The sequence below is a fragment of the Neovison vison genome, chromosome 3 (assembly GCF_020171115.1).
Source record: "Neovison vison isolate M4711 chromosome 3, ASM_NN_V1, whole genome shotgun sequence".
Taxonomy (NCBI): Eukaryota; Metazoa; Chordata; class Mammalia; order Carnivora; family Mustelidae; genus Neogale; species Neogale vison.
In genome coordinates this window covers 222,225,311-222,249,061 of record NC_058093.1, presented here as the reverse complement: position 1 = coordinate 222,249,061, position 23,751 = coordinate 222,225,311, and the positions used below count along the sequence as shown (strand labels likewise).

At 47.6% G+C, this 23,751-nt stretch overlaps 1 protein-coding gene across 1 annotated transcript in view; it reads left to right on the top strand.

Annotated features, from left to right (window-relative positions):
- MYO18B (myosin XVIIIB) overlaps window positions 1-23,751 on the top strand; it is a 237,265-nt gene that overhangs the window by 127,354 nt on the left and 86,160 nt on the right. The window contains exons 31-33 of the mRNA XM_044244039.1: window positions 2,732-2,842; window positions 7,554-7,658; window positions 14,114-14,266. Of these exons, the coding sequence (XP_044099974.1) occupies window positions 2,732-2,842; window positions 7,554-7,658; window positions 14,114-14,266 (369 nt within the window). The remainder of the gene's footprint in view (window positions 1-2,731; window positions 2,843-7,553; window positions 7,659-14,113; window positions 14,267-23,751) is intronic.

The window sequence follows — 23,751 nt, the reverse complement described above, 5'->3', positions numbered from 1 at the left end:
AGGGAAAGAGTCTGAAGCAGTTCAGAAAACTGAGTTCCTTTAACTCACTCAGCCTACAGGAATTTATTAAGTGCCTACTTTGCATCATGCAAGGTGTGGACGTTAAGAATTCAGGTGTAAACAAGACATGGGTTCCTGGGTGGCTCAGACAGTTAAGCATCTGACTCAATTTTGGCTTGGGGCATGGTCTCAGGGTTGTGAGATTGAGCCCTGGAACAGGCTCCATGCTCAGCCTGGAACCTGCTTGGGAGTCTCTCTTTCTCCCTCTCCCTCTGCCCCTTCCCACCACTCTCTCTCTCAAAACAAAACAAAACAAGACAGATGTGCTTTCTGCCTTCTGGAAGTTTATAGTCATGTTGAGTATCAGGAGAAAGTTGAATTTGAGTATTCAGTCTTGGAAGCAGGATTGGGGGAACAATCAAGGAAGACTTCCTGGAGGAAGTGACATTTCCTGAAGGATGGGTCCAAGTTGGCACCGAGAAAGTTCCTTTTAGGAGGAAGAGCCCATGCCAAGGCCCTGGGGCAGGAAAGTCCTGTGGAATTGAAGGAGCTGAAATATGTTCACATTGACAAGGTGTCCTTAAGGCAGCTCAGTCTCTTTGACCTTAAGCAAGCCCTCTGTCTTCTCTGGACTTTGGTCTCCTCCTCCATATAGTGAAACTGGAGCCTTGCCCATCCCCTGGCTTCCCCCAGCTCCAGCTAGGAATCCACGGAGGCTCATGAAGGAGGTGGAATCTGTGTAGATTATTTTAAGGGACTTGGAGGATGGCACAGCTTGATAGCAACCTGAAGTCAAGAATAAAGTGAGGGCTTTGGAAAATTCTGAGTTCTTCAAGATACCACCAGGGGACCCCTTGGAACTCTGGAGCAGAAATGTACTCCTGTGACCTGGGACCCAAAAGTTAGTGTATCCTTCCTAATTTTCCATCCTTAGTGTACACAGAAGGCGAGGCTGACGCAATGCTCGAATCCATCTTCAGCTTCACCCAGAACCTCACACACATTGTACCCTTGTAGACATCTGGGAGATATTTATTGATCACAATACAGCACTTTTTCCAGGGAATTTTATTTTAACTCATATAAGGTGGACATAAATGGTATTGCAGATGTCAGGACTATCCAAGAGGCTCGAAAAAAAATGAAAAAGAAATATTATATTTACTTGCTTAAGCTCCTCGTTTTGGATTATCTTCCCATAACCTCTGTCATTTTAAAGGAGGCGAGGAAGGAGGTTGACATTTAAAGCAAGCTTACTTTATGCCAGGAACTGGAATAAGGGCTCTGTGCTATGCTATCCTTTTGCCTCTCCACCACGGTCCTGCATGGTAGAGAATATTGTCAACATTTTATTTTATTTTATTAAAGATTTTATTATTTATTTGACAGAGAGAGAGACGGCAAGAGTGGTAACACAAGCAGGGGGAGTAGGAGAGGGAGAAGAAGGCTTCCCACTGAGTAGGGAGCCCAGTGCGGGGCTCGATCCCAGGACCCTGGGATTGTGTCTTGACCGAAGGCAGATGCCTAACCACTAAGCCATACAGGCACCCCTATTGTCAACATTTTAAAAGACCAACACTGTTTTTTCGCAACTGAATTTCCACATGGGGGACAGCAATTGTAATCTTCTGAAGGTTTGGTGAGAGGCTCTGGGTGGTGTGGTAAATGTTCAAAAAGTTAGTTTCTACATTGTAACCCATCTAAGATATAGAGTTCCAAGTGCTGCACCATGACCAGGCATTAGAGTACAGATAAATGGAAGCTTGGAAGTCTAGATTCTTAGAGCCTGCACGCTGAAGATTCTGATCTAGTAGGTCTAGGGTGAAGCCCTGAAATATAAATTTTTAAAAATTGCATTACTTAGGGCTCACATGCCACAGAATTTGAGAAGCAAGAGCTTGGGTCAGTGCCTCAATTACCAAGATCAAGAAAGGAACACCTTGAAGGGCAGCAAGAACCCGTGACATCTGCTTCCAATTCTAGAACCTTCTATGCAACATCACACAGTTTTAAACACTGTGCACTGTGGTTCTTTATAGGCTCTGAGCAAGTTTTGGAGGTTCTCATTTACAAGACTTGTCTCCTTCATGGGCACACAGTTCTTAATTGTGTCTTCCAGGAAGTGAGGGGCTGTCATTCCTGTCTGTTTTCAAAAGAGAATGTCATATTTGTGTGCCAGGCAATGTGCTAGGTGTCTTATGTGGGCGATCTCATCAGATTCTCGTAAAAGCACCCTGAGGTGGTCGTTTTCCACCAAGTAACCAGAGGCAAAGTGGGTTTTTCCAAGGTGACATTTTGGGCAAGTGATCTCCCTCTGCAGGGTTCCCTGTCTTCATGAATAAACTTTTGTTCAACCTTCCATCCACCCACCTATCCACCCATTCATCCATCCATCCATCCATCCATCCATCCAAAAAACCCTCACCGAGGCTTGCTCTGGGGATGACACATCTGTTTCATGTTAAAAGTGTTGAGAAGGACGCTGAAGGAGTCTTCCATCGAAATTGAGTGGGAAAGGGTGTGATGGATTAGTGATGGCTTGTAATGGCCGCAGGAAGGGATGTGGCAGCATGTGGGCTATTTATCTATCATTTCTGACCTTCCCGGGCCCCTGGGGGATGACTTGGCTGTCCTCTCCACACTCTAGAAATGAAAAATGCAGGTGGGATACCCAGGCTGACATGGTTTGTATGGGTCGCCCTCATGAGCCTCTGCCCTTGCCGCCCCCCAGCTCCGCCAGCGGTTTGAGCTGGAGATCGAGCGGATGAAGCAGATGCACCAGAAGGACCGTGAGGACCAGGAAGAAGAGCTGGAAGATGTCCGCCAGTCCTGCCAGAAGCGGGTATGTGAACAGCACCTTGGGTCCTGACAGGCCCTGGTGTAGCACCTGGTCCTGGTGCCATCTTCCTTCGAGTGGGGTGGGGGGGAGGGGTGGATTCTATGGCCTGGGGATAGACCATTCCTGCAACCACTTAAGACCTTCACTGTCAGGGGTGCTAGAGTAGAAGTACATATCTTTAATAAGGTTCTAGAACTTCCAGAAGTCTCTGGAACTGTCAAGCATCATCACCCCAAGATTTCTGCCAAAAGCCCATAATGCCATGTGACTTTATACCTTGGGTAAGGACTTAAGGACTTACAGGTTTCAAGGAGGGGACTAGTTTCTTCTGGCTATTTCCTTTGCAAATCATTTCCTACACTTCATCCAAGCTCCGACAGACATTTCAAACCGTGGGTAAGAAAGCAATAAATCCTTGCAATTGTACCACCTAGAAACCATCATTATTACTATTTTAAAAGTCATTTCATAGCTCTCTGTCACTGTACACACACATATACATATTTATTGAGATATCGTTTTCCCTAAATGGGGTCATGCTTTCTTGAAGCCTGCTATTTTCACTCAGCGGTGTGTCCTGGGCCTCTTTCCGTGTCGGCAAACACAGATCTCACTTACATACTGAAGAGCTTTAGAAGCAGTCCACCTTAGGCCCATGCTGTCATCTGTTCAACAAGTCTCCCATAGTTGGGCATTGAGGATTTTCAGATTTTCTGTTACTCTAACCAACGCTGAGATAAACATGCTTACAGATGCATTGACTGATGTGAATAGAAGATGAATCTTCTATTAGAAGATTCTAATAGAAGATGAAGTGGAGTGGTTGGAAATCTGTGGGTTATGGCTCAGCAAACAGGCTTTCTCGCTGGGGGATCCCTCCAGGTCCTTCATCGTCTGGTCTGCAGTTGGATCTCCAAGAAGGGGCAGAGGATCATTTCTCAAAGCTGACTCCTATGATTGGCTCCCTTGGCGGTCTGTCTGGGGAGATCTCTAGACTGCAGGGCTTGAGGGCCTGGGTGTTGGAATTCCCAGACTCTTGTTTTGGATCTCTGTCCTTCCACCTTAACAACTGTGCCATCTTGGGAAAGTGATTTAAAAACCTTAACTGCTACTGAAATCCATGCTAGCCCTTGATTCCTTGCTCTGTATTCAGTGCTGGTCACTCAGAGCCAATGTATAAGACACATGAGAAAGCCCATGCTGCTACTTTAATCGGAATCATGGGGTCAAGTCATGCTTGGGTCAGGTCCCAAGGTCATCAACGCCCAAGTGTGGGGCACTGGAGGAACCACATAACCTTGCTAAAGAGCTTCACTGTTCTCATCCTTAAGATAAGATAGTGTGACTAAGGGCAGGGTCACAGTGAAGACTCAGGGAGATCTCAGATGGGGAAACAATGCACGCTTTGGTAAATGGAATGCTTGTTTGCTGGAAACTTATAAGTAATAGAGGATTTCTGGGCAGTGGGCCCTTCAGAAGAGCTAGTGAACCAGCCTGGTGGTTCCCTGGCTCCTGGGTTTGATTCATCCATCCAAGAGAAGCAGGGCATGCGGCCTTGGCACCCTACAGAGCCCACAGCTGGGCATCCTCCTGGGCAGACTGAAGGGCATCTTGGTGATTATCTTAACCTCGGCAGGAGATGGGGGTCTCACTGAGCATATCCTCAAGCAGATCTGACTGCTGTAGTACCCTATCCTTGGAAAGAAAGGGTCAACAATTATAGACTCATCCAGATCTGTGCATCCCTGAGTTAAGTCTCTAGAACCTCCCTGAGGCTCTGTTTTCTCATCTGAGCCATGGGAGCAATGATAGAAAATGTTCTGTCTTCCTCTTCTGTTGTAAAGATAAGATAAAAGAACTGGCAGTAGTTTGTAAACTGTAAAGCGTTGGGAGTTATTGTAAATTATAAAGTGCTGGGAGTTTGCATCGAGGGGCCAGTTTCAGCTTTTCTTCTGTTCTCACATATCTGGGAGAAATGAATGGGATTCTTTGAACACCCAGTGGGCTCGGTGCACCCGGCTGGGTTCTTGATGTCCATCAGCTTCTTTGCTCCCCTGAAGAACACTGAGAGGTTTATGGTCCTGGTTCACAGATGAGGAAACCAGAGTTCAGAATGGTGAAGCCAGTGACCCAAAGTTACCCAGCCAGGAAGTAGCCAAGCTAGGACTTGAAGCTTAGGTCTGTCTCACTCCAAAGCCCAGTCTCTTACTAAAAATGATAGATTTAATTTTTTTTTCTTTTGCAAATGTTTAGACCATGGAAGGCCACTTTAGGAAGCATTGATAGAAGTCAGCCTTGGGCAATGCTACATCCTTGAGCTCTTCCTGCACACGAATTTGCCAAAGGCTCTGATAAGTCTTGCACCGAAGAACTGTTAGCCCCGTGGTCCCACACTCCTAGCATGAACTTTCCTCCACCTACATACCCATCATGCTTGTGAATGCCATGGGGAGATGTCCTGCAGAACACACTCCAGAAAGCTGTGCCTGGCTGGATGCAGAGTTTTTATTATTTTGTTTATTTTTCAAAATGTGTTTTAGCTTTGCCAGGCTGCACTCTAAAAGCAGATACAAGCAGAGGGCCTTGTGTCTCTCATTCTTAAAGTTTTGAAATGGACTTGCTTTCTACATAAGTGGCCATCAATTACTACTTTGTTTGCCCTCCATGGGTCAGGAGATGGAAGTCCTCCGTCCCTGCCCCATGCCCTCCTCTGAAGGTTGCACAACTGCTGGTGCATTCTAAAAGTGCCTCAGAGCATCATGAGTGCCTTGAGCTGGGGCCCTGGTGAGGTGGAGATGTGACCCAGGCCCCCACAAGGCTTTTCCGTGGACAGATTTATAAAGGGAGAGAGCAAGGTCAGAGAAAGGTACTTTCTCCTGACGGCAGACACTCACGTGAACTTCATCTAGCGGCTGCTCTGCTCCATCTGTCTCTCGCCGTGGCAGGAAATCAATTGTTTTAGTGGCCTGGGTGGGATTTGGGATGCCTCTCTGGGGTGGCAAAAGAGCCAGGGTCAAGAGATACAATGCTAACTGCTCTTGGCGGCAACCGACTTAGGAGAAGGGGCCTCAGATCATCGCTCAGACTCCGTTTGCGCCTCTGGGCAATAGGGTCATTGATACAGCATGGAAAGGGAGGACGAAAGGGTGGGCCAGGCAGCATACAGGAGAGAGGCTGGCAGGGAAGAGAGTATGCAAAGTGGTTATGGTGGGATATTCACTTTAGGGGGGAACATCTGCCTTTGCTGAGTGATGAGAGAAATCAGAGCAATGAAAGGGGTTGCCCGGAGCCAAATGTCTTAGTCTGTTTGGACTGCTCTAACCGGGTATCACAGACTGGGGGCTGAAAGGGCAAACATTCATTTCTTACCATTCTGGAGTTTGGGAAGTCCAAGATCAAGGTGTCAGCAGATTGGGCATCTGGTGAGGGCTCCCCTCCTGGCTTGCACACACCTGACTTCTTTTTTTTTTTAATTTATTTTTTATTTATTTTCGGCATAACAGTATTCATTATTTTTTCACCACACCCAGTGCTCCATGGAACCCGTGCACTCTCTAATACCCACCACCTGGTACCCCAACCTCCCACCCCCCTGCCTCTTCAATCCCCTCAGATTGTTTTTTAGAGTCCCTAGTCTCTCATGGTTCACCTCCCCTTCCAATTTCCCCCAACTCCCTTCTCCTCTCTAACGCCCCTTGTCCTCCATGCTATTTGTTATACTCCACAAATAAGTGAAATTATATGATAATTGACTCTCTCTGCTTGACTGATTTCACTCAGCACAATCTCTTCCAGTCCCATCCACGTTGCTACAAAAGTTGGGTATTCATCCTTTCTGATGGAGGCATAATACTCCATAGTGTATATGGACCACATCTTCCTTATCCATTCGTCCGTTGAAGGGCATCTTGGTTCTTTCCACAGTTTGGCAACCGTGGCCATTGCTGCTATAAACATTGGGGGTACAGATGGCCCTTCTTTTCACTACATCTGTATCTTTGGGGTAAATACCCAGGAGGCACACCTGACTTCTTGCTGTGTCCTCAGGTGGTGGAGAGAGACAGAAGAAGCAAGCTCTCTGTGATCTCTTTTTTTAAGGGCCCTGATCCCAGCACAGGGGCTCTACCCTCCGGACCTCACCTAAACCCAGTTATCTCCCAAAGCCTGCGTCTTCAGATAATACTACACAGGGGTTAGAATTTCAACATAGGAATTTGGGAGAGATCTGAACATGTAATCCACAACACCAAGTAATGGCAAATGCAAACTTCTTCTTCTTCTTTTTTTTAATGGATCCACAGTCTATTTGATTAAAAAAAAAAAAGGTGGCTACATTTTAATATGTTGGGTATAATGTTGCCCAAAGCCTTAAAAAGTCAGAGTGCCAAGATTTGCAAATATCCAAGCAAGGTCATGGCGTAGAAGGAAACAACTGTTGGAGAATGGGTGGAGAACTGCGGCCGAGGGCTTCAAGGTGAGTGGCAGGGGGCTTGCCATCACTGGCCAGCCCTCCCCATAGCTGTCGGGCTCCCAAGATTTTAGGCTCCTGAGTTCTCCGACAGAGACACCCCCTCCTAACCGCTAGGATGTCCTTTGTGGAAAGAGGCTGCAAATTTCACATTCCCCCCTCCTCCAGATGATCTCCCTGTCTTGTGGGCTTTGTCTGGATGGAACTCATTTCTCCTATGTCTGTGTCTGCCTTTTGTGCCTGCAGCTCCGCCAGTTGGAAATGCAGCTGGAGCAAGAGTACGAGGAGAAGCAGATGGTCCTTCATGAGAAGCAGGATTTGGAAGGCTTGATTGGAACCCTCTGTGATCAGGTAAGAGGGAAGCACCAGCAGGTGTTTGAGAGAACACTCCCTGCCTCCAGGCCTTGTTCAGAGAGATGGGCTGGAGGAGGGAGGACAGTCCAGTAAGTCTTCAGGAAGAGCCAGAGGCCAGTCGGTTCAGCCAGCCTCCACCTGCTCCTCCAAGCGTCCTCTGGCCCATCGATTCCAGCCATGTCCACCCTCACTGTCTCTTCAAAGGAGACCTTCTGGGGTCCACACACAGCAGCGTTCTTGGAAGGACCAGGAGAATAAATAGAGTAGGCCAAGCCAGAGGGAACAGACGAAATCGCCTTGCCTTCAGCAGCTGTCGGGGAGGAAGGAAGGGTAGGCAGCCCTTGCTTTAAGGGGGTGAATGTGAATGGCGACTATGTTCACAGCTGTGAGAACAAGACTGTTGCTAGAGGCAGCCAGGCTCAGAGTCAAGCAAATGGGGCTTGAGACCCTAGCTGGGGCCCCTTCTGTCTACATGGCTTTGGGTGAGCTAGTGAACCACTCTGAGTTTCTAGAGGGCAAAGACCTGTGGGAAGGTTGCCATGGCCGTATCCCAAGGTTCTCAACTGTGGCACTGTGGACATTTCAAGCCACACCATCCTTTGTTGTAGGGGGCGGTCTCATGCTCCCTGGGCTGCTGAACAGCATCTCTGGCCTCCCTCTACTAAATGCCGGCAGCATACTGTCCCCCTTTCATTGTGACAACCAGGAATGTCTATAGCCACGACCGAATGTCCCTCGAGCACAAAAATCAACCTCCCCCTTTGCAAAAAAAAAAAAACCAAAAAAACAAAACAAACAAACAAAACAAAAAAACCCAAACAACTACAGCTGTAAATAAAGCAACCAGCAGACAGCAGAGCCTAGCGCCAGCTCCTGATTTCCCAGGTGGGAGGAATCACTCCTCCATCGCCCTCCATTGCCCTGCCTGAGCTGCCGCTGCATAAAACCCCACCACCGGAGAGAGATGCCTGTGGCTTCTGTGATTTATTTTAAAGTATCACAGGAGTGTGTTTTAAGGTCTTTTCTTAATGGGCATACACAGTTGTTTAATTAGCAACGATCTCGCTGTCTATCAGCAGAGTTACTCCTGCTAGACACAGAGGAATGTGGGCCCCTCTTCAAACCAGGACTTAGACATAGGTGCTCATTATGGATTTTTTAAAAGATGTTATTTATTTATTTGGCATTGAGAGAGAGAGAGAGAGACAGCACAAGCAGGGGGAACAGGAAGGGAGAAGCAGGCTCCCCAATGAGTGAGGAGCCCGACTCGGGGCTCGATCCCAGAACCCTGGGATCATAACCTGAGCCAAAGGCAGGTGCTTAACCAACTGAGCCACCCAGGTGCCCCTGAATTTTTTTTGATCGATTAAGTGAGTGAATCCTAGAGCAGGACCACTGCAGCATCGAGTGTCAGGGTTGGAAGCTGAGGGAATCCACAGGAAAGCTTTGTCATCTTCCTGCTCTGAATTTTCTAGTGTCTCAGCCAAGCAAACCAGGCCATTGAAGATCTTTCTTTAAAATTAATGAAAGAGAGCCCAGACCAATATTTGATTCTAGAACAATAGCAGCCAATCGCTGGACAAAAGAGGTATTCTGTTCAGCATGGTCCACTGGAGGAAACAAAGCAGGTAGTCCAGAAAGGTTTTTATAGATGTTGCTGAAATGAAACAGTTTTTGTGGAAACAGAAGGTGACTTGAAATGAATAAAATGCTAATTTTATGTTAGTCACCAAGCTGGAACCTTTAAATAAATTATCACATTTGGTAGTTTTTAATGTTTTATTAAGACATTTGCCAAACACATGGAAAAGTAGAATGAATAATATAACCGATTCTTATGTACCAAGCACCCAGGGTTCCCATAAATTAAAAACTTTCTATATCAGATTCAGATATTTTTAAGGAAAGAAAACACACTTCAAAAACAGTTGGCAGCTCCTTGGTTTCCATTCCTATGGCTCCCACTCCTTCCCCCTTCCTTGCTTCCTAGAGGAGACTATCATCCTGTGATTGGAGCGTGGGATTCCCCGGCATAAGTATTTGAACTTGAAACACATACAGTAACATGATTCTGCAATTTCCTTTGTTGCCTTCTGTATCATGTTTGGAGACCAGTCCATGTTAATACATGGAGCTCTAATTCATTCATTTTAACTGCTACACAATACTTTTTATTTTTAATACCATTCTTCTGCTGGTGTTTATTTAGTTGTTTCTGTTCTAAGACACAAAACTGCCATGCCTATTATTATGTATGTCTCACTGGGCACATGAGCAAGAGTTTCTCCAGGGGCATGTATATATTTTGAGGTTATGTTTTTAGGTGAAGCTAAGTTTATTATTGTTTTATTTCCTTGGCATATTGTTCCTTTGAGTGTGATATGGTCCCTCTTTTCTCCATGAATGATTTTTGCCTTATTTTATTTTGCTTGGTGTCTTGGTGCAGTTAGTTTGGCTGCAAGACCTTTATTTATTTATTTATTTTAAAAGATTTTATTGATTTATTTGGGAGAGTGAGGGATCATAGATGCATAAGAGGAGGAAGGGGCAGAGGGAGAAGCAGACTTCCCCCCGAGCAGGGAGCCCCATCATTGGTTCTTGATCTCCCAACCCTGAGATCATGACCTGAGCCAAAGGCAGGAACTTAACCCAGTGAGCCACCCAGGAGCTCCTGGCAAGACTTTTTAAAATTCTTTCATGTCCAACATTTCCAAGTGTGTGTGTGTGTGTGTGTGTGTGTGAATATGGTTTGTTAATTCAGTGTTTTAGCCTCAGACTTTTTATAGGAGAATCTAATTCATTTACATTTATTGGAATGACTGATACACATAAAATTATTTCTATTTTCTTATTATGCATTGAATATTTGTTGGCTTATTGTCCCCTTTCTCTGCTGCTGCTTTTATTCCTCTCTTGCTTTTGAAGTTTTTTAAAAAATATCAAAGATTTTATTTAGTTAGTTAGTTATTAGAGAGAACACAACCTGGGGGAGGAGCAGAGGTAGAGAGAGAGAGAATTTCAAGAAAACTGTGCTGAGTATGGAGCCCAACATGGGGCTTGATCCCACAACCCTGAGATAGTGACCCGAGCTGAAACCAAGTCAGATGTTAACCAACAGAGCCACCCAGGGGTCCCATAGATACCTATTTAATTGTCATGTTTTCTAACATACTATATTTGATTTTTACAACTCTGTGGGAAAGGTATTATTAGTTCCTTCTTATAAATGATAGAATTGAGGCTCAAAAGCTAAAGCAAATTGCTCAAGATCATAATGCTTATTAGTGGCCTATGCGGATTTGAAATGGAGTCTGTATTATTTGATAGCCTGTATTTGTAAGCACTATGCTGCTTAAAAATGGTTAAGGTCCAGTTAATTAGAATCAACCCTTTGTTGAACATGTTGATTTTTTTCAGAATATTCCCCATTCTCTCTCCCAGTCTCAGTCTCCTCATCTAGAAACTGGTTGCTTAGCCCTGCCTGCCTTTCCAGATTGTATTTTTTAAATTTTCAGAGAGATCCTTGACAACGGACATTTAACGAGTGCCCCAGACAATTTGGCTTTATGATAAATGGTGAAACAGCTGAGATTTGAATATAGTTTCCCACAACAACACTAAACATCATTTAGATTTATTAGTTAATTATTCACCAGCTTTATCCAAATTTGAATCTTTGTGCTACAGAATGCAAACTTGCAAAATGACATTTATTTCCCATTAACCTAATGAGCTCTCCCTCTCTCTTTCTCTTTTTTGCCCTCCTCTCTTGTAACAATTCATTATGAAGGGGAGGGTGACTTGTCTGACATTTTTATTGTGAGTTCTATTTGCAAAGATCCCTCTAGAAAGGAGACAGGGTGCCAGCATTTTCAGGGTCTTCCTGGTAGACAGTTGTAGTATCTGAGCTGTGGTCAATGCTAACATCAAGGGATATCCCTGATTCCAACCTGCCCTGCAGAGAATGAACACTCTTTATACTCTGGGATGTGTAAAGAGAAAGAACAGATTAAAAATAAGAGAGATGCTGAGTACACTGATTGAATGCAGAATCTGGGCTCGAATTAGTGAATCAGGATTCATGTTGCCCTAAGCACTATGGTGCAATGGTTAGAAACTTTGCATTTTAAGGCCCAGGTTCAAATCCTTGCTGCATAACCACACCATCACCTTAAGTAGACCACTTACTCTATGTCAAGTTCACCAGCTGTGCCTCCATTTTCCTGTGACATTACATAAAAATCCCACCTAGCTCACAAGACATGAGCTGGCCCCAGGTAACTTCTCTTGCTCTGTCACCTGCCCCGCCTCCATGTTTTATGCCCTCATCCTCATCACTGGAACCAGAGAAACAAGACTTTCTCAGCCTTCTGTTTTCTTGGCCTGGCTTCTTGAAATGCCATACCTCACTGGGCTCCCATTTACCCAAGACTCTTTCTGATCCCATCCGATCCTGAGCTGGCTGGCAATCCCCTGGGCTTGCACAACACCTTCCCTTAAATTAAAGAACAAAACTGACCTCTTTTATCTCCATTTCACTGAAATGACCTCTTTCTGGTCAGGATAGTCGGATTCCTACCCAAAATCTGCCACTTTCTAGAGGTGGGATCTTGGGCCAATGTTACTTGTCCCTCTGCAGTCTTCTGCTCCATCACCTGTAAAATGGGAACAGCAACACCATATGTCACACAGTCTTCAAGAGGACCAAACGTGTTACCTCCCATATAGGGTTTAGAGTGGTGTCTGACACTTAGAAAGCTCTCTGTAAATCTACGCTATTTCTGCTTTTATAAAGGCAGTAAAAATAATAATAATGTCTATCTTTAAGAGATTGTCACAGGAGTTAAATGCAATAACATGTGACAAAGGGCCGGGCACAATGCCCAGTTCTGATCTTAGCTCAGCAGGTAAGATTATATTTTACGTGCGTGCATGCGTGTGTGTGTACATCTACACACACACACACACACACACATACACGTATTAGACCAGCATTTAAAACTCAAAGAAACACACCTCAAGACAAAGAGGCTGGATTTGAAGAACCAACTCATTTTTCAAAGATTTCAAAACTGGGAGCAGAGAAATAGGAATGCAAAACCTAGTGGAGTACATTCTAGGTCATCAGACAATACTCATAATTCTCTTTATTTGTAAAGCGTTTGACAGCATACAAAGTGTTCTCTGATCCATTATCATGCCTGATCCTTGTCTTATCTCAACATGGAGGATAGTTTTATTTATTTATTGCCTTATTTCTATAGACGAAGAGTATGGGGTTCAGAGGGGTGGCACGATCCAACCCACTGCCAGCAAATGGTGAACCAGGGTTTAAAACCTGGGCCACTCTGTTCCAAACCCCACCTTCTTCCTGAATATTCTGGGGGCATTGTGACCATCCCAGGAGATGGTTCTGGAGAGGTGCGGGTATCCAGGTATATAGAAATTGGGTCCCACGGCTGACATACCTACACTGCGTTTTCTGGAAAACTACCCCCTCTTTTTCTTCCGGTCTCCTGAGGGGCTCTTTCCGGGTTTCAGAGATGCTCAGGGCTTTAGCATCAGTGTCATTTCCAGGGGAGAGGGCGGCCTGTCACTGCTCCGTGTCGGGCTTCTGGGTGGTCCTGCACCTGCCTCTGTTCATCTCAGTCCCTAGGAGTTGTCACTCTCCTGGCACCCAGGATGTGGCTTCTGCAGGAGCAACGAGACAGCTGCCCACTTGGAGAGTCTACACTTCCAGGGTTTTGGGTGAAGGAAGGTGCTCGCTTTGGGGTAACACCCCTCTGCAGAAAATAACCTTGTGCCTTAACCTGGCAAAGGAGACCTGCTCAAGGGACAGAAAAACTTGATTTAGACCTCCAAAAGAAGCCTGGCTCTTTTTTAATACTGAGTACTTAATGAGGTGCAACATACATGCAGGGTAGGACAGTGTACTACACTATACAGCTCAGGGACTCAGGGACGCAGCACCCACAGAAATGGCAGGTAAACCCCCTCGGGAGCTCTCTGGCCCTATCCAGTCTCAGCCCTGGCAGGGTAACTGCTGTCCTCACTTCTGTCACCAGAGGGCCTCACCTGACCTGTAGGTTCTGACAAGGCGAGGAGAAGCCATACTGACGACTTGGGTGCCCAAGATGAGACCCAGTGACTTTGGACGCTTCCAGGCTGGGAAAACATTGATGAGCCCAGCTCCTATTCGTGGGCCTTTACTGTGAGTCAGGCATTCGGCTAAATACCAGCTTAATCCCCATAGCAGCCCCGTGTGCCTGATACCATTCCATTTTGCAGATGTGGAAACTGAGGCTTGGGCAAGAGAAGGGTATTGTCCAAGGTCCCACGGTGTGAGAGGCAGAGGCAGGATTTGAACCCAGGGGAAGCTTGGTTCTGGAGAACTTGGACCCTGTCCACTGCTCTGCAGTCTTAGCTCACAAGAGCCTTCCCTTGGCTTCCAGATCGGCCATCGAGACTTTGACGTGGAGAAGCGTCTTCGGAGGGACCTCAAGAGGACTCATGCGCTCTTGTCAGATGTGCAGCTTCTTCTGGGGAACATGGAGGACAGTAAGACTTCAGTCAGCAAAGAGGAGCTGGAGAAAGTGCACAGCCAGGTAGGGGTCATGGGGGCCCCTTAGGGCCAGGCTTGGGAGGATGCTGCAGCTGGCCAGGGGAGACAATGGCTCTTGGTGTCAACACCAACATTCACAGACCTGCACAGAGATGGGGGACACCGAGGGGCTGGGCGGGTCACACGGAGGTGGTAGATGAGGAGGAGTAGGTATATAAATGACTGTTGAGTCCGGTACCCTTCCTCAGGGCTGAGGCAGAATGCATCTCAAAGACGTGGGCAGATCAGAGGCCTGGAACAGAATGGCTGGGTGTACTGCGCAAGCGTGCGTGTGTGCGTGTGTCTGTGTGTACATGTATGTGGGGCTGCCTAGGCTGCGTAGGAAACAACAGTCATCGTGCTATTAAAGCAAGAGCCCAAACAATTGGCACCACCCACAGCATCGATTAGAATGGTAATGATGTTGATCTCTGGCTGTCCCCTCTGGAGCACCCACCGTATCCCACTTAGGCTCTACTGGGTGGCCCATAGAGTTCTCCAGAGAGCATCTCCTTTCCCCAAGGGAGGTGGCGAAGAGGAGAGGAGACCCGTCCAAAGTCACACAGCTAGAAAGTGCCAGAGCAAGGATTCGAACTCAGGGCTCCACCCTCCCCGGCTGCTTCAGAGGAGGATGGGAAGCAGATGAGCGGTGAGGACAGGCAGACACCAAGGACCTCAGGAGGTGGGATGGGCTTGGGCTGTGCCAAGTGCAGACAGCATGGCCCAAGGTGGCAGGTGTTGAGAGATGTGAGTGGGTCAGAACCCACAGTGGTGTGGGGGGACTTGGGGAGCAAGGTCCTAGAGTGGGGACTGGGGACTTGCTACCCATCCCCACAGGAAGCTGGAAACAATGCAGGGAAGCTCAGAGCCCCACTGGGGACACTGTGCCCACGCGTTTGGTGTTACCTCTAACCCATGCCTCCTGCAGATGAAACCATGTGCGCCCAAGCCAGGTGTGGGGCAATGGAAGGCATTTCCTGCTGCCTTCAGCACCTCACTTTCTCAGAGTGTTGCCCCCCTTCCTCCTCCTCCTCTGGCCTTCTCTCACATGGCCTCATCCCTTCCACATGGCTGTGCCTGTTCACAGAGACTACCCAAGCTCCGATGGGTTGCACTCTAAGGCAAACTATACTTCCTGATAGCAAGACTATGCTTTATGCGTGTCAGTGATGCCTGTTCAGTCCACAGCGTGTAATAAATACTGAATAAATGCCTGTCTATTGAATTCAGTGGGCTCATTCCCCTAATGAGGAAGTGGAGAAAGTGCACAGCCAGGTAGGGGTCATGGGGGCCCCTTAGGGCCAGGCTTGGGAGGATGCTGCAGCTGGCCAGGGGAGACGATGGCTCTTGGTGTCAACACCAACATTCACAGACCTGCACGGAGATGGGGGACACCGAGGGGCTGGGCGGGTCACACGGAGGTGGTAGGAACAGAGGAAACAAAGGAACAGAGAGGGTGAAAGGTTTGCCCAAGGGCACACAGCCAGTGAAGGCAAAGCTGGGCCTTGAACCTGTATTCCCTGACTCCAGAACCAGTGCTTCTCTCTTCCTTCTGGAGCTCATGAGGGTCCGCGGGTTCCCGGGAAGGCAGTGGGAGGCAGCAGAGTCTAGAAACTAGATATAGAGCCTTCTTCACTTCCTGTTTCTGGTGTCCATTTCCTATCTGTAAAATGAAAGGTTTCAGGTTTTCAAAAATTATAGGCTGTGGGAGAAACCCTGCCTCCACCTTTTTTCCTAAACTAAATTCTAGGTTTGATTCAGATTTCATGAGTTTCTCCATTAGCTCATTTTCCTGTTCCAGGATCCATCCCAGGGCACGCCCCTATATCTGCTTGTCCTGTCTCCCCAGTCTCCTCTGTCTAAGACAGTTTCCTAGTCCCACCTTGCTTTTCATGACCTTGACAGTTTTGAGAAATAACGGCCGGGTATCCTGAAAGTGTCCCCCCAAGTCTGGGTTTGTGTGGAGCATTTCTCATGACTAGACCAGGCTGGAGGTTTTTTGGAGCAAATACCCCAGAGGCTCACTTGAGGGGCTCTTCTGTCTCCCTCACTCTCTGATTTTCCTTTGTTTAGCAGCCACACACTGCTAGGATGACCAACCATCTTGGCTTGTCCTTGATGGTCCTGGTTTTAGGGCTGAAAGTACCTGTGTCCTGGGCAAGCTCTGGACAAACCCAGTTGATCACTCTGCTGTCTTCATGGCCATGTCAGAAAACTAGAATCACCTGGGCTTCCGTGCGTCCCCTCACTCCATCCTCATACCCTCTCCTATGTGCCCATTTTACAGATGGGGAAATCCTGTTGAGAGCTGGAAAGCAACATGCCCAAGGCAGCGACAGCAGCTAAGTGGCAGAGCTGGGATTCATATCCAGGGCTCACAATTCTAATTGTAGGATCTAAGGTTTCTTTTGCCTGTCTGATTGGCTGTCCACGTGGGTGGAAGACCCTTAGCCTTTTTTTTTTTTTTAAAGATTTATTTATTTATTTGACAGACAGAGATCACAAGTAGGCAGAGAGGCAGGCAGAGAGAGAAGGGGAAGCAGGCTCTCTGCTGAGCAGAGAGCCCGATGTGGGGCTCAATCCCAGGACCTTGGGATCATGACCTGAGCCGAAGGCAGAGACTTAAACCCACTGAGCCACCCAGGCGTCCTGACCCTTAGCCTTTTGACTTGCCTCACGTGGGCAGAGATATTGGAGTTCCTGGTCAGGGGCCAGGCCTCTTGGATTCATGAAGCCCCTTTTCTCTTCCTGCCTCCCCGCAAATATTCCAAGTACCACAGCCTCCCAGCCTCCCCCTCCCTCCAGGTGATTGTTCTTGAAAAGGAACCATGATGGTTTTGTTCTTCCTTCTTCGTTTTTTAAGTATTCATGAGAAACCTCCCTCTGCAGGGTTAAAATGTGTGTTCTTGAAAAATAGTGGTATTTAATGAAGGCGCCTCCAGCTGAATCAAAGAGCTTCATTCTTCTGAAAGTCCTTCTTCCCCATCTCTGCATCCGGCTCCTATCAAAGGGAATTCACAGCCTTGGCTTTCTGTTGCTGTTGTCATGGAAATCGTTATAAGGATGGGATCGCGTGGACCAGAGGTCAGGGTAGAGTTGCTTTGGCTCCCAGCACACGTGTCCCGGATGCCGGAGTCAGAGCTAATCAAATAAAGCGGTGATGACATTGGGCATCACTCTGTTTCCTCTCCCCGGGAAGGTATTTGTCCTTTACCTGAAGGCTCTGAGGACAGAGGCAGACAGAGCAGACAGGAGGGGAAAGAGAGAGGGAGCTAACTTTGGGGCTGAGTGTGCTGCAAGTTCTGGGTCTGGCACTGAGCAATTTCATGCATACATTCCTTTATTCCTTCTTTCCTTCCTTCCTTCCTTTCTTCATGACTTAATGAGGCACCTACTGTGTGTCAGGTGATAGGCTCCATCCAGGTATATAATGGTTAGTCAAACAGACACCCTCTGTCGTGAAACTTACATCTTTTAAAAAAAGATTTTATTTATTTACTTGACAGAGAGAGAGAGCGAGAGAGAGCGCATGAGCTCACGCACAAGCAGAGGGAGCAGCAGGGAGAGGGAGAGGGAGAAGCAGGCTCCCAGCTGAGCAAGGAGCCTGATACGGGGCTCGATCCCAGGACCCTGCAATCATGATCTGAGCCAAAGGCAGACACTTCATTGACTGAGCCACTCAGGCATCCCAGAACTTATATCTGATGGCAAAGAAGACAAGCAAACAATGATACAAATAAGTAGAAACATCCCACACCTTCATATGGGTATTAAAGGAAATAAGGTTCTGGAATAGGGACTTGCAAAGGATCTCTCGTAGCCTGGATGGTCAGCTAAGCCACCCAGGAAGGAGAAGCAGGTGGGGATTTTATTCCAAGGGTTGTGCAAAGCTGTTGGGAGGTTTGGAGCAGAGAGTGACATAATCGGATTCACGATTTAGAGGCTCACTCTTCTGAGCGGAGAATGGGTGCAGAGAGAGGATGCTGGTGCCTTTAGGAGAAAATTGACCCTTCCAGGCTGGAGGAGATGGTCGGCCGGGTTAAGTGGTGAGGGAGCTGGCTAGAAGGGACAGAATTGGGGCTGGTTTGAAGGCTGTGGGACTTGTGGATGTTCTGATGGCAACGGTAGGTGTAGTCGTCAGCTAATCCTCACCACTGCAGGAGGGGGTATTTCTATTTTTCACCCATTTAACCAATAAAGAAACTGTCTCTGAGAGGTTGAGTAACTTACCCAAGGGCACCCAGCAGTGTATACCTGAAAGCTACAGATGTCGATAGTTCCATGCCCATGCAACTTGGTGGGTATAATCGGGGTCCTGTTAACATTTGGACCTACTATGTTAACAGAGCACCTACTATGTACAAGGCTTTTCCTTGACATCTTAGGATTCCCAAACTTGGCTGTATGTCAGATAACTTAAGCACCATTTAAAAAAAAATCATAGTTTCCGGATCCTACCCCCAGCTAGTCTTTTCTTTATTTTTCTTCATTAAGTTTGTGTTGGCACCCGACATCGACAATCCTAAACCATCCTACCAGAGGATTCGGATGCTCACCTTGGGGCCAGCATTTGGGAATTGTGAGCCATTTATCTCTCAAAACTCCCTTTCAAGTTTGTTTGGTGGCAATATATCCATTTTGCAGATGGGAAAACTGACAGCGAGTTTATATTAGTGTGACGAATCTTCATTCTGCTGTTTTAAAATGGATTAAATCTGAGTCCAGAGGACCCGATCTGGCACTTGCTAGTCTTGTGGCCTTTGACATGCAATGTGACCTCCTGGAGACTTTTCCTCTCTGAATGGAGTGTTTTCATTCCCTTGATGGCCCAGCGCCTGTGAGGGGCTGCCGAGGTCGGGCCAGCAAGGGTCTTCAGAAACAGTGAACACTCCCAGCCGCCCTCACAGCTCGCTAACCGTGGCGCCAGAGAACCCAGAGAAAGGCTTCCTCTCTCAGGGCATTGAGATGAGGGAATTATTTCAGTGCACCTGTTAAAGAACAACTTGCATTCAGCAGATACTGATACGGTCCCCACTCTGGGACAGATTGGAGGCCAGGCTACAGGGATAAGGAGGAGACCATAGGATTCTTTCCCTCCAGGGGCTCCCAATCTGCCCCCTCCAGGGGCAGACTCTTGCCAAACAGACTGATAAGCTCCTTCCTAGGGGGAGGGGAGGAGGGGTGGTTAATTAAGGAGAATGCCCTTAACTGAGCTGTGTGGGAGGGGCTGGCGGCTTCTTGCTCTTTAAAGGTGGAAATGAATTGTTGGTTAGCAGGAGGACACAGCAGAGCATAGAGGGACAGAAGCACGTGGAGACAAGGGAGAGATGCTTCCTGACAAGGTATTGCTGGAATATCAAGTGTGTGGGGGTAGGAGCAAGGAGGGTGATGCTGGCAGCTGGCTCAGGAATGGTTTGGCAATGGGGAGCCATGGAGAGTTACGGAGCAGAGATGAGTGTGATCGGAAGTGCTTGTAAGATGTGGCAGGATTTCAGGTCCCAGCTGAAGCCCTGAGGTACCCCATGCCAGGCTGAACCAGCGGCACGGGAGAGTTCCCTCAGACAGAGAATCTTCCAGAATCTCTGGATGTTGCCCTTATGGACAAACATCCTCTCTGTCCATTGCCCCACCATCTAGAACCCCAAGAGAATCGTTTACCTCATTCCACCCAGCTTCCCTCCGTTGGGAGCCTTGGCTATCTCAGGTAGCATCTGCAGGTTAAGACCCTATAATAAAACATGGAAGCCTTCTGGAGGCAAGGTAGACCATCTTCAAATTCTGCCTCCACGACCTGATTAGCTGTGTGATTTTGAGCAAATCACCCTACCTTGTGGCTTCCTTTGCCTCCCCCCCAAAAAGGGGCATGATAGTCCCAGTTATGGGGCTGATAGAAAGAACACTAGACCACAGATTTGAAAGAATTCTCTAAATTAAAAACTCAAAGACAATGATTTTTAAATTGGCGAGCTCCCCCGGCTCCCATGTCCCCGTCACAAATGTTGGCCGCTGGAAGACGGGTTTCTGGGCACACAGTTTTATCAGACCTTGCGGATCAGGTGGGCAAGGCGACGTGTGGGGTGCTTGTGGTGACACCTGTTCTCTAGGAGCCAATTACTAATTAATTCCCGTGGAATGTTTCCACTGGAAACAAACTAATCTGGAGACAGAAGCAATCCCGACCACGAAGATCTATAATTGAGATCATTGCAGAGCATAAATAACATCTGCGAGAAGCAGATGCTGGCACCTGACTCCGACGGGACCATGGAGGAGGCTGTTTTCTCCAGGGTGGTGGTGGCTTTTTTCCCCCTTCATTTGATTCATGCCTCTGACCTTTGTCTCTTCCCCAAAAGAAATATGGTATTTGCTTTATTGTTAAATGGAGACCCCTCCTACCCCCGCCAGCTCTCAAATTTACTTACTTCAAACTGGGACTATGTTCACAATTTCTGCGGAGCACAAAGCTATCAACAAGTCTCAGTCATTGTACCCCGAAATAGCTCTTCAGTCCATCCCCTCTCCTCTCCTGCCCCCTTATCAGCCACCTCCCCCCCGGAGCTCTCCTTGGGGTTCTGTCCCGCCTGCTGGCCTCTGGCCTTGTCCATGCCATCTTACTGCCACCTGATCTTTGGAGAGAGAATTCAGGTCGGGGGACAGACAGTGAGAGAGAAAGAATCCCAGGCAACCTCCAAGCCCAGCATGGATCCCACGTCCCTGAGATCATGACCTGAGCCAAAATTAAGAGTCGGATGCTCAACCAACTGAGCCACCCAGGTGTCCCCGCAGAGAGAATTTTTACAATTTATGTATAGTCTTGGCTCTTTGAGTTCAGAATCTACCCAGTGGCTTCCCATTGCCCTCAGAATCCAGGGCAGGTTCCTCAATGTGGCTTTTTTTTTTTTTTAAAGATTTTATTCATTTATTTGACAGAGAGAGATTACAAGTAGGCAGAGAGGCAGACAGAGAGAGAGAGGAGGAAGCAGGCTCCCCTGCTGAGCAGAGAGCCTGATGCGGGACTCGATCCCAGGACCCTGAGATCATGACCTGAGCCGAAGGCTTAACCCACTGAGCCACCCAGGCGCCCCTCAATGTGGCCTTTTTTTATGGTGGTGGAGCCCGACTTCCATGCTCCCCATGCTTCTGACCAGCTGCTAAGGGACAGCTTGGGGTCCCTCACACCTGTCCCACCTTTCCCACCTTTGTCCATGCTGTGTCCTCTCCCCTCTGCCCTCTGAAAACTCTTCGCCTGCTGAAGATCTGGTTCTCTTCTTAGCTTGGGTTGGGGCATCATCCCTGGGAGCCATCTCTGACCCTCGCAGGGCTGGGTGAGAGCCCACCTCCCTTCTTTCACGGTCTCCAGGGTTTAGGTCTAGAACAGCACACATCAGTCTCTCACAAATCACTGCCTTTGCTTGCCTGGGTCCCCCATTGACCTTTCAACTTCTTTAAAGGCAAGGGCCAGGCTAAGTACAAATACCAAGAAACTTGTCCAAAGTCACGAAGGTAGAAAGAGATGAAGGCAGGAGTTGAACCCACAGACTTTACCAGCTGGAAGTTCAGCACGTGCTACCACAGACCGTGAATGTGTCTCCTGTTGGCCCTCAGCTCCTTCTGGGCCGTCGCATCCCTTTGGAAAGCCCCGGATGCTCCTGTAGGCCTTTCCACTGGGGGTTTCAGGCTCAGCTTCTGTGTTCCTTCCTGTGGGCCCACTGGGCCTGATGTGTTGTCTACATGATGAACTCCCAGCCGTGGTCAGACAACAACCCGAGCTCTCATTGCTGGTATGCAGAAGACTGATAGCCCTTGACTCTTCCCTGGTGCCTTTCGTTGGGATGTTTGTCACCATGTGTCACCCATGCTTCCACGAGACATTGAGAATAATGAATCCACTCTGGGAAGATGACTCTGATGGGAGCCTTTTATGTGAGTGAGCACCTTTGGATTGCTTCTCCCCAGCCAGGAACCACAGGGCAGGTGGTCTGGGTATTTTATCTGAAGAGGCTTTTTTTTTTTTTTTCTCCCCTTTTGAAATATGATGTTGGAGTGAATTGATTCAATATTAACATAACCTCCCGTCAGAGGAGATAAAAACCGAAGTGTAATTGGGTAAGAACATGGTTATCAAGGGCCTGTTCAACCCACAAATATTGACACTTCCCATGCTGTTAGGAATGAAGCGGAGGACAGCTGGCTTTGCTGTAGGCAGGGAGTGACGTCTATGCGTCTCCCCAGAAGGACCTGTTAACGTCGAGCGCCGTGGAGGGCCAGACCCCAGAGCGGCAAGCCATCCACCAGGATAATCATAGCCATCTTGACAACGAGGACATCGATGGCCAGCAACCATTGGTTATGCTGCGCCAGGCACAGGGCCAAGCCCCGAGATGCCATGACTTAATCTGAGCCCCTCAACCCACTTGGATGTAGGGAACAGCACGCGAGCATGGCCTTTCCTGTTTGGGACCGGAGTGTGGGAGTGGGTCTGGAGACCGCAGGGGCTCTGCAGATGGGTGGGAGCTCACAGGGTGAGCCCTGACTCTCCCCAGGAGGGAGCTAGTATTATGCTCCTTGTGTGTAGGAGGAAGCTCAGTGTATAGGAGACTTGCCCAAAGTCGCAGGGCTGGGGAGGAACTGTTTTTTTTTTCTTTGTTTGTTTTTTGTTTTTTTAAATAACGTATTTTGAGAGAATTTTAAACTTAAAGTGGCAAGAATAGTCAGAGGATCCGTGATTAGCCCTCATTCAGAGTCATCAATCTAACATTTTACCACACTGGATATATCATCCTCTCTCCAAATTACCTTTTGATGAATTATCGGGAAAAGAGTAACAGACGTGATGCCCTTTTGCTCTCACCAACATGGGAAATTTCATACTGATAACACGTTCGGGAGTCAATGAACTATGGCCTGCAGGCCTAATCCAGCTCAAATCCAACAGGCTTGTTTCTTGTCTGTTTTTGTTTTTTGGATTTTTGTTTTTTGTTTTTGTTTTTGTGTTTGTGTTTTTTATCATAGCCTGAGACCTAAGAATGGTTTTCACATTTTTAAATGGCTACATTTTAAAGTGGTAATGAAAGGATAGTCCCTCTCTCTCTCTCCTTTATTTTTTCGCTCTTGGCCTAGCAAAGCCAAACATATTTACTCTCTGGTCCTTGGAGAAAAATTTTGCTGATCCCCGATCTTAGCTGCCAATGATGCAGATGTTGTCCGTTGTCCCATTAATATTCCTCATAGCGATTTTTCTCCATGTTCAGGATCCAACCCCAGATGCAAAAGTGCTTTCATTCAGGTTTTGCAAGCCTGTAGATCCTCAATCTCTCCTGTGTATTTTAGGATGCTGACATTTTGGGAGAATTCAGACCGGTTGTGCTTGCTCTTCCATTTGGGGGAACTGGAATGGGAGCCCCTGTCTTTGCAATTCCAGAACTGTTGGATGTGGTGCCGGTCTGGGGGTGTTCCCAGGACACAGGATTTCTGATTTTTAAAACCAGA